General features: G+C 49.8%; 1 protein-coding gene across 4 annotated transcripts; it reads left to right on the top strand.

The window, feature by feature from the left end:
* The first annotated feature begins 400 nt into the window (after nucleotides 1-400).
* CUNH10orf95 (chromosome unknown C10orf95 homolog) lies at nucleotides 401-10,282 on the top strand. 4 transcript variants are annotated; one of them, XM_042863927.1, is made up of 2 exons: nucleotides 401-514; nucleotides 8,775-10,282. In XM_042863927.1, exon 2 carries the CDS (start codon nucleotides 8,838-8,840, stop codon nucleotides 9,510-9,512), a length of 675 nt encoding a protein of 224 aa, XP_042719861.1. In that variant the 5' UTR covers nucleotides 401-514; nucleotides 8,775-8,837; the 3' UTR covers nucleotides 9,513-10,282. The 4 variants fall into 4 exon arrangements, with proteins under 4 accessions (XP_042719861.1, XP_042719859.1, XP_042719858.1 ...); XM_042863925.1 differs by lacking the exon at nucleotides 401-514 and adding an exon at nucleotides 565-777; XM_042863924.1 differs by lacking the exon at nucleotides 401-514 and adding an exon at nucleotides 2,185-2,241.
* The last annotated feature ends 29 nt before the right edge of the window (nucleotides 10,283-10,311 follow it).

The following is a 10,311-nucleotide window of genomic DNA, read 5'->3' as shown; positions in this document are numbered from 1 at the left end:
GCTCTATGGCTGCTCGGAACGCGGCGTGCCTGGCCTCCAGTCGCCATGGAAACGGCGAGCTCTGGCCTGAGTGCGTCCTTCCTATGGCCTTCGTCATCAGCTGCATAGGAACTCCTTCCAACGTTCGTGTTACATTGCGTTGGCCAGAGCGTAAGAGAAAAAGAGTCTGCAATTGTCTTCTACAATTCCAGATCAACTTTGAGCACTTTCTCTGGAGCCGGAGGTGTAACATTGCCTTGGCCTCTCCTTGCAGCCCTTGCTCTGATCCAGCACTGTTTTCTACAAAACAGAGACAGGACCCCAGTATCTGCGTTTTCAGAAGCACCACTGCACCCTGTTCCTTCCTGCTGCTCTTGTACCAGCAGCTTCCTAACCGCACGGCTTTTATAAACTCGTGGAAGCTGGCAGTTAGTTGCGGTTCTTGTAACTAAGGGAGGGGCGTGGAGGCGTTCAGCCCAGCTGCAGCCCGTGAAGGCAGCACAGGTGCTCGGGATTGGCCCGCAGGACAGCAGAGGTACAAACGTGAGCTGAGCCCTGGCTCTCCATTTTCTACCTATAGGGGTCTTCCCTTAAAGCTGTGTGCCTCCTGTTAGCTTTAGCAGCCTGGTGCTTTTGTTTTTCACCTGGGCACGCAGTGTGGGAGGAGGGTAGGTGCTGCAGCCCTGGCTACGGCTGCATGCTTCAGCAAGGTGTGGTGCTGTGCCTGAGTCCTCTACCTGGTGTGTCACAGAGTGTGCTGCTAAGAGGAGGCTGCAGGAGGGAAGCTGCCTTCCCCAGGTCAGGTTATCCTGCTCTTCCTGGCTCTTGATTCAAGCAAAGGCACCATCTTGGCTGTTTTTTTTTTCCTGAGGGAGTGAGTACGCTCAGAATCTCATTTCTGCACTTATCTGTATACTAAAGACTTAACTATGTTGTTGTGGCAAAACAATACTGCTGCTATGAGCATGCAAGTGAGCAAGTTGGAGCTTTGTTTGGGTTTCATTTCCCTTTCACTTCTGCGTGCCCTCTGCTCTCTAACAGAAGCAAGTCCATGTGCAGTGGTACAGCTAGCTTGGGGGTGTTGATTTATGGTACTGCTCCAGCCTGTAACTTTCTGAGTACCTCCTGGTTGTGGAAGATGCTACTTTAAGTTATTGTAGCGATAGGATATGAGCCCTTCAATTAAGGAAAATGACATAGATCTCTCTGAATGTTTGTATTCTTGGAAACAGGGCTGCATTTTCTCTTCCATTAAAAAAAAAAAAAAATCAGTAGCGCTACTTGTAAACTATGTTCTGGTTGTCCAAAGGCTTACAACAGGAAGTTAGAAAAGGTGTATGTATATTCTGTAGAACCCAAGGTCAGCAGAAGCTGTAGCTGTTTGCCCTAAGGGTGCAATAACAGCAGTATTCCCACAGCAACTTTATCTCAGAAGCTTGAAGTTAAGCTAGAAACATATCATGGGTGTCTGAAAACATCTTTCTGTAAGAGAAACTTGTTTTATGAGCTAAAAGAATGACATGTTGTACAACTCCAAATTCCAGAGATAATCAGTTTCTCTCCCTGTCTGGGCACTGATGCTATGGAGGGTCCATTACCGTGAGTTTCTCTTTCCTTCTGTCTCAACAGTGCAACTCCTACGTAGGAAGCAGGGAACGCAATACCAAGTGCAGTCAGTACACACATAGCTCAAGTGCAAGTGGCTTGTTGAGGTTGGTTGCTAGAATGCAGCAGCAGAGGAGACCTACTGTGAGCATGTAGTCACTCTGGAGAAACAGACTTAGGCCTTTGCAGCAAGCCAGAAGGCTCCCCTAAGAAGACTTATAGGGTAAAATCTTGTAATCAAACAGCTGAGAGAGCAGGATGGTGCAAAAGTACAAAGAAAAGTGTTTAAAGCACATTGCTCTGCTATGCAAACTGTTTACGTACAATAAAGAGGTTCTGTAAGTAACTGGAGCTAGGAAAGGGAGCCAAGGCTGAAGCTGAAAGATTTGTTTTGGTGTATGTGAAGTCAACAGCTGTGGTTGGATAATTACAGGGGAGTCTGAAGAAACTCTTAGAGGGCAGAACCTTGAAAGGCCAACCAGACCATATCAGTAATGCCATATAAGGCTGAGATTGCCTAGGTAACGGTATCAGGAGGAGTAGGCTTGGTTATGGATGTAGCAACACTGAGACCAATGGGGAAGGAGTGCTTAGGGGTGGATTGATTGTTTGGGAGGAGATCTTCTGGAGGAGCGGAGGCATGAGCAGGGCAAAAATGTGAGTACTGAAATGAGAGAAACTGGATCTTAAATTAGATGAAAGAACTAAGGAAGGTAGGATTGGCTAAATGCAGGAATGCAGACACCTATGAATGGTGGAAGAGCCTGAGGACCCAAACCTGCTGGGATGCAGAAATGGCCCAGCTCCTTGAACAGCCTGTTGGACTCAGTCAGGCCCCAGTCAACGAGATTTGGTGTGGGAGGGCAGAGCAAAGGAGTGATGGTGGGAGGGAAGGGAGATGCACCTCTAATTCAGTGTCTGTAGTATGTGGTTTGTTAAAGCTTCTGATAAAGCCTTTAGTTGTGCACAGAACGATACAAATAACAAAGAGTTACTGGTAGTGTGTTGATGAGGTTATTGATTCTTCAACTGACTTATTGGAGTGAGCAATCCGTAAAAGTCCATTGGATCAGTTTATTGGCACTGTAATCTAAATGAGGAGAGCTACCTGTAGAAGGGACAGCAAGGGGCTCATCCAGGATCTCTCAGCTTGGAAGATTGAACTAACTGATGTTGAGACCTTCTATCTGAAGAGGTGTGCGGATGAAGGAGATGGGCAGCAAACAAACTTTATGCAATGAACTTTGGGAGGAGGAGGAGGAGGATGGTGTGCTGTGTGCCAGCTGCTCTTTAACGTGGAGGGGACCCCTGGGACCAAGAATGCAATGTAGTGCAGATTAAAGAAAGCAGTGCTGGAAAGCAGCTTTTAGAAACAGGGCTGCCTCTGGGAGAGGGTTTGGGTAAGAAACTGGTGGCTTCTAGTAAGGCAGGCTGGGATCCTGAGATGTGAAGAGACCTGAACTCAGCTGAGGAAAATGGCTTTGATGCCAAAGGTGCCTACAGGGAAGGTGAAGCTGCTGGTGGGACTTATAGCCACTCAGAAACCAAGCCATGGGGAAAGGAGCTGTGCAGAAGAAGGGGGAGAAGTGAGTTGGTGTGTGTGTGTGTGGCCAGCACTGGGAAAGCTACCCCAGAATCTATGTGGAGGGATGAATAGCAGTAGTGTTTAGGACTGCTCTGGTTGTAAGAAGGGCTGACTGGGAGCTCTGCTGATGCAACCCTGAAGTGTGGCTTGCTTCTTCTAGTGCTGGCAGTACAGCTGTTCTGACACTGTGTTATCCAGCAGCTGCAGCAAGAGGAGGAGGAAGGAGGTGGCTGCTCCAAACCTCCCTTAGCCTGCAGTCAGCTGCCTTTTGACTGCTAGCAAGGGCAGAGGTATGCAAGGGAGTGGCTCTTGTATCATCAAAGTCAAGAAGAGGCTTGCTGTGCAATGACGAGGACTTTTCCTGATGCTTTGATCTCATATGGAGCCTGGGCTTTGCACAGACTCCAGATGCCAGATCTATACTAGATTTCAGCGTTTCTTGGAATGCTGCTCTGAACAGCTGAAACAGATCTGCTTCCTCTTCAGAAGGTCTTTGCAAGGGATGACCAACATCTTCACTGCTATTGCCATGGCTGCCAGCACCAGCTGAAGCCCTCTTTGTGGTGCAGCCCTCTTTCTGGTCAGAACTCAGAGGAATCTTCTGCCTTGTTGCCTGTCCTGCAGACAAGGTGAAGGTGTCTGCTGCCTTCCAGCTTGGAAAATGAGATAAGGAGGGGCTGCAGCAATACCCACCTCCTGCAGCACTCCTTGAACCCAGATTCCAGTAAAATATCCTGATCAGGTCCTCAGAACAAACGTGCAAAACTGCCTGAATTGGTGGGTTTCTCCTGATTCTAGTAATAATGTCACATCTAATCTTTCAAACCTTTTCCACTCTGTAGATCTACTGCTCTTTGGGGGAAATGTTAGGCTTTCATTCCAAGTACCTGTGTGTCTCTGCAAAGCCCTTTTATGCCTGGTGGCTGTTCTCAGACCGCTTTCAGTATCAATTCTCTTCCTTCCCACACCGCTGCCAGATACTACAGGGGAGTGTGTCAAACAGCCTCACCCCTCTTCTGAGAAGTGAAGGCTGTGTTCTCCTGCCCCACCAAGTTTCCGTCCAGAAATATCTTACAGTAATTGGTGTGGAGGGGCACTGTGTAACAGCTGCCTGGAGGCTGATTGCTGCTACATGCACTGTGGCTTTATAGGAAATGTGTTGTGCATATTTCTGCACGCCCACAGTGATATCCAGGGCACAAGCTTGAAGCAGCAAGCTCCTCCTGAGTTGCCTGCTTGGTTTCAGCTGCTGCGCTGCATCAGCTGGGGTGCCTGCCTCCCCTGCTGCACCAAATTCCTTTTAAGATGCTACAAGAGTTCATCTCTTCCAGAAGTACATCTTCGTGATGCCTCAGGGATGATGTGGGAACCTCTTGGGAAAGTATTTACTGCCCCTTGGAGGGCTTTGCTGGAACCATGTGGGTTTACTGTTGTCTTGGAGAGTGTAGCAGAAACCTGTGATGCTGTTTTTTTTCCTCTTGGGAAAAGGGGCAAAATATGAAAGTGCTTGCAGGATGAAGAAAGCGTGGGAATTTGTGCTCCTAGTTAAAAATTAAGACCCAGAAGAGCCAGCTTGCCTGCTCTGTACCAAGCTGTTGTGCTTTACTGGAATTCCTGTGTTGCTGCCAGGCACGTCTGGCTGAGTGAGAGCATTCCCTCTGGGAAGATATCCAAGTGCCCTGTCCTGCCAACTGGTCCTGCTGATGGAGGAGCCAAGTGTTGTATTGTGCTGCATGGGCTCTGTGCTGCTTCCTCTCCTCTCCCTCTGACTAAGAAGCACCCAAGAGGCCTATCCTGGAGTAAGATTTTCTTCTGAGACCTTGACCAGAGAGAGTGATCTTTTCTGGCAGGCGGGAGAAGGAAATGACAAGGGAAAAATAAGACGACTCATTGCTTTAATCCTTTCTCACAAGCTATTTCTAGCTACCAGGATAAGCATGTGAGACTGTCACCAGAGCTTTGGAGTGCAAATCTGAGCCCACGTGCTGGGTGCACTGTTCCTCTGGGCAGGAACAAGCTGCTATGATCACCCTCGAGTGGAAAAAACCAAGCATGCTGGGATGCTAAATTGATCTTGACACTTGGGCAAAGTGGGTCTTTTGTAGGGACAGGGCAGAGCTGCCCATCCTGGGGTGCTGGGGAGATGGGGATTGCTCTGCCCCTGCTGCCTGGAGCTGTGCCCAGTCTGAAAGCAAAGTGCCTGCTGCACCTGTGTGCATTGATGTGCACCGCGCTCAGGTCCTGGTGCATGCTAACATGCATGGCTCTGTTGGCTGGGAGCACGTAGGCAACCTTCAATTGTCTATTTGAAATGAATGAGTAGGTTTGATGGTAATGTCTCTTTTCCACAGACACTGAAGCTTCCTTTAAGTTTTCTCACTTTTTTTTTTTTTCCAAGCAAGGCTTTTGTGACTTTGCCAGATGGCAAGGATTTTGCAGAGTCTGCTCAAAAATATAGAGATTAACTGGAAATAACTTATGACTTCTTCATCCTCTTGGTTAGGGGAAAATGTTGCTCTTACTGTGCTCGTCCCTGTACCTTTGGGGGGTGCCTCAGAAGTGGTGACAGATCTGTGGATTTTTTATTTATTTATTTATTGGTGAGGTGGAGAGGAGATCAAGGCAGGAAGAAAGCCAGAAAGGTCTGAAAGTTGGGGTGCTGGAACAACTGAGGACAAAAAGCAGCTGAAGGGAATCTCCTGATCTGCCTTGGTGAAAGCAACCTGCAGACATGCTACAGATGCTCCTGTGGTGGTACAGTGGCACAGCCTCTATGTTGGTCAGTGCTGCTGTCAGGCTCACTTCTCTCAGAGGCCGTGCAGTCCGGCATGGGTTTGACTATGTTCCTCGGGTTTCTACAACTCGCACAGTTGTGTTTTCTTGTATCCCAGAATCAAGAAGCCCAGCAGCTCCCTGAATTCAAGCGAGCTTTGGTAACAGTGAAATTCTGCTGTGGGGAGTGTCCAGCAAAGCCATACACTTCTCTAGTGCTAGGAGATAACTGCTGCTGCTACAAACACAGAAATGCCGCAGGCCGGTAGGGCCGTTCAGTGTTATTAGTGGTTGATTCATCACCTGTAGCAAGTAACTGTGTAACAGAGCAGTGAAACAGTTTTCTCTGCACTTGAGCTACCAAGCATTCTGTGGCTCTGTACTGCGAATGTTTTGCAATTTCCCCGTTGCGGCTCTGCCTGGGTCAGCTGGCACTGAAGCAAGCTTTGCTCGGCAGACCAAGTATTTTGGAAGCTGTGGTGTTGTGTTGGGCTCCTTGAGCTGCACCAGGAGTTGCTGGAGTCATCTCTGGCAAAGCCAGGAAGAGTTGGAAGTAGGGCGCTCTCTCCAAACCCAGAGAGTGGTTGTGTTCATCTGGCTGCAACCTTCTTGGGAACCTTCTCATTCAGCTCCAGCTAAGTGGGGCTGAAGCCTCTTCTAGCAAGGTCAGAAGAGCTGGAAGGGCTCGAAGGGGGAAGAACCTTGTTTCTTGCTGGTACCTTTCTTACTGGTACCTTTCTTACTGGTTTGTTCCTTGTTGCTTCCTGCAGGTGACTGCAGCTCCTGGGCACAGCAGTGCCAGCCCCTCCACACCTCCCCTGCGCTAGCAGGAAGCTGGTGAGCGCTGCTGGCTGCTCCTGGCTCAGGAGTAGAGAGCTGAGCCCAGCTTGCCCTTTCATGCTTAGGACCTCCAAACCCCAGGGAACAGGCCTGAGGGTTCTACTGAGGTTCTGCAGAGCTTGACACAAAAGTGAAGGAAGGGAACAGGTAGCAGCCTGAAGAGACAGGTCAGCCTTGTTGCCTTTCCTTTCTCCCACCACTGCTCCTGAAGAGCAGAGGAGAGAGGTGCATGCTGTTGGGTGCTTCCTTCCCACACTTAATGCTTTCACAACAATGGAAGTAGAAACAGGTGAAGAGGAAGAGAAGGGATGGCTGGGGCTGGACCCCTCTTCCAGAGAGTGCTACTTAAATTCATATTTTAGTTTTCAGCACCTGGCTTTTGGTGCCTTCTGGCTACAGGTGGTCTAGCCTTCCCTGAAGTCTTACTTGCTCAACTTCCTTATGAGTGTGGGAGAATTTTGGGCAGGCTGGCACTGGTTCTGAGTGCACTTGATCTGTTGTATTCTCACTCAGCTCTATAGGGTATAGCACGACTTCGGTCCAGCTGTGTTTTCTAAGCCAGCCTCTGGAAACTGAAGCAGCATGAGGGTCAATGTGAGCAATACACACTGATGCAATGGTGAGATGAGCCACATTTTCAGCCCCTGAGGGTGTGAGGCTGCAGACAGGCTGGAGCAGGAACAGGACAGCACTGGGCTGCTGTGGAGCAGAGCTATTGACAGCCCCTGCAACTTGCCCAGGCAGCTTTGCAGGTTCCCCTGGGGCTGGAGCACTCTTTGGGTTATGTCAGCTGTCAGCACCCTGCTCAGGGTGATCTGCTTCCAGGGATATGTCCTCAAGTCTGTGGTTGGGCATGTGATTGCTGCGCTGGAGCTTTCTCATCTGCTCTCAGTCCCATCTTGTTCTTCCTGTTATCTCTTCAGTTTGCTTCTTTTTGTCAGCTGTCCTGCCTGTTGCCAGCACCATCTCATAGTGCTCAGGCTGCTTTGGTGCAGGAGGCCCAGGAGCCTGGTGCCTGCTCTCCTCTTCCCAGACATCTACTGTGCTGGGTAAACCTCAGTCAAGGCAGATACAGGCGTTATTGTATTGAAGCAGCTTGAGCCTTTATTTTTAAAGGGCTATGACAAAGTACTGTAGACTTCTTTTCCTGTGTTCCTTTTTGGGGAGTTTGGCAGTTGTGGTGAGCTCTGGCTCCTGGGTTGCAGCTGTGTGAAAGGGGCAGAGCCTGGTCCAGGACTGCTTTGCTGTTCAGGGGCTGGGCTTTGGTTCTGCCCTGAGGCAAAAGCAGGCTTCAGCTAGTGCAGACTGTGGGCTTCAGGGGACAGGAACACCTTGTGCTGGTTTAAAAAGGAAAAGTGTAGCACCCAGCATTGCTTCTAGCAATTTCCTGGGGGCTGTCAAACCTCCTGCTGGACTGGAGGAAAGCACTGAACAGAGGGATAAGTTTCATTTACCCTCTTGCCTCAGGTGAGAGTTGCTGGCATGTGGCCGCTCTGTAGTTAAGGGTGAAGGTTCTGAGCAGTGGGGAAAAAAAACTTGTTGCTATGTGCATGGTCTCTCCCTGTCTGGCAGCAAGCTGTTTAAAACAAACACAAACCCTAAGCATGTTGTATGTGTGCATTCCCTTCCTGCTCTTGGGGGAGAGAATGAGTCATGGGAGGACATTGCTCAGTACCCTGGAGGGTGATCTGGTCCTCTGAGGGCAGGGTTGGGACAAATTGAGCTGTGGGCCGGAGTTCCTCAGGGTAAATGCACCCTTGAACATGAATGGTAGCCAGTGAGACCAAAGTGAAAAGCCTCTACATGAGGACTTGCCAGAGGAGTTGTGGACGTGGACACAGACCTACCTGTTTGTGTGATAACCTGCACGAATGGGGAGATCCTTTGATTAATCTGTTGGTTTGCATACAGTGCAAGGTGCACCCCCCTGTTCAGCTTGGTTTGGGAGCATGTAACAATGTAAAGTTTTTCTTTTCCACTCCTGTCCTCACAGCTGTTGAAACTCAGCAACTGCTCTGGCCAAGTATTCCTCGAGTAAAGCCCCAGCTCCTGTACCATGTACCAGCCCAGCTTTGTACCGCGGGACTACTGTCCAGCCATGATCCCATCTCCTCCCCACACCTACCTACCACTGCGCCCTGCGAGAGCGGAAGACCCAAGCAGCTCCACGATGTTCCCTCCCATCTACATGCACAACTTCTACAGCCGCCCCATGACCTTTGTGATAGACAGAAGCAGCTACCCTGACTATGTGGGCAGTCAGGTGGAGTACCACCACTTGTACAGTGCTTCCAACCCTTACTTCCATCCATACTATACCTGGCATTTAGCCCCTGTGGTCCCTGTCCCACTGTATAATCCCTATGCAAACTACAATCCCTATGCTGCCTACCACAGGTCAGACCACTATCGAGACACATGGCCAGATGGCTTCACCATGAGAGGGGAGCTTCAGTGGGGGAAGCTTGCAAAGGTGTTTGGACCAAGGAAAGACCTCCCAGAATTTGTGAAGGATGATCTCCGGAGGGTTTACGGCACCTACCCACGGACCAATGTCTCCATCACCTACCGGAAAGGGGAGTTCTTAGTCAAAGCGGACCCCAAGGTAGGAGAGCAGGAGTACACAGTGGAGAAAAATGTCATCCAGAGGGCTCTGACCCCCAGTGCCAGTGAAGCAGATGACAGCAGTGAGGACCGGAACAGGAAGAAGAAAAAGAAACTGAGACGTTGATGTAGTTGGTCACACAATAAACATGCTCTGCAGCTCCAGGGAGTCAGCTGGAAGCTAGGAAGCAGCTCAAGCAATGGGTGCCACTGCTCCCCATGGCTTTTAACTCCTCTGTGTCCCTCACAAGCTTATGGTAGCTTCTCCTGTTTGATGCACAATGCCTGTCCTGTGAAGAAACCACCTGGCACTTGTCTGTCTGTCAGATCAGCTCTTTGGTCCTGGTTTTGGAATCCACTGGTTTGGTTGGGTGGCCATGGGCTGGGAGGGGATTCCCAGAGAGCAGCCCCTGGTGAGATGGCCCTCTTCATACACTGTCCAGGGGGAGGTCCTGGGAGCTGGATCCCTTTCTGGCACTCACCTGAGGAGATAAAACTGGATTTCCTTCAAGTTGAAGGCAGTGCAAGTCCCAGAGGGGAGAGGGGTGCTCTGGAACTGTAAAGAATATCTGTGTATCATCACTGCTGTTTTATGGATGTAGCACTTATGTACTTATGGTGTGATGCCCGCACACAGCACTTTGCTGCACTCTGGCAGAAGATCTCCGTGTCCTGATCCTCTTACACTTGGTAACCTTGTGCTTGATCCTCCTGGCCATGTGTCCTGGCTGAAGTGGCTGCCTGAGGCTCTCTCCTGGGTCTGACCCAGCTCTGGGCTGGGGGTGCTGCCTTGCTGCAGATAGCAGAGCTCTGTGTCCTGTGGCACCTCTGCAGCTGCTCTCCTGGGTCTGAGAATGACTTGCTTGTAAACTTGTGCTTTTTAAATGATTATAAATAAACAGTTCAAAAAAGAATGCAAATAGTTG

This window comes from Lagopus leucura, unplaced genomic scaffold (assembly GCF_019238085.1).
Source record: "Lagopus leucura isolate 7727_CA_CO unplaced genomic scaffold, USGS_WTPT01 Super-Scaffold_741, whole genome shotgun sequence".
In the NCBI taxonomy this organism is placed as follows: domain Eukaryota; kingdom Metazoa; phylum Chordata; class Aves; order Galliformes; family Phasianidae; genus Lagopus; species Lagopus leucura.
Note: the sequence above shows the minus strand (reverse complement) of the source record. Positions and strands in the feature narration are given on the sequence as shown.

Bases quoted from the DNA above. Each gene is read 5' to 3' on its own strand.
- CUNH10orf95 (XM_042863927.1), top strand. From the start codon at position 8,838: ATGTACCAGCCCAGCTTTGTACCGCGGGACTACTGTCCAGCCATGATC.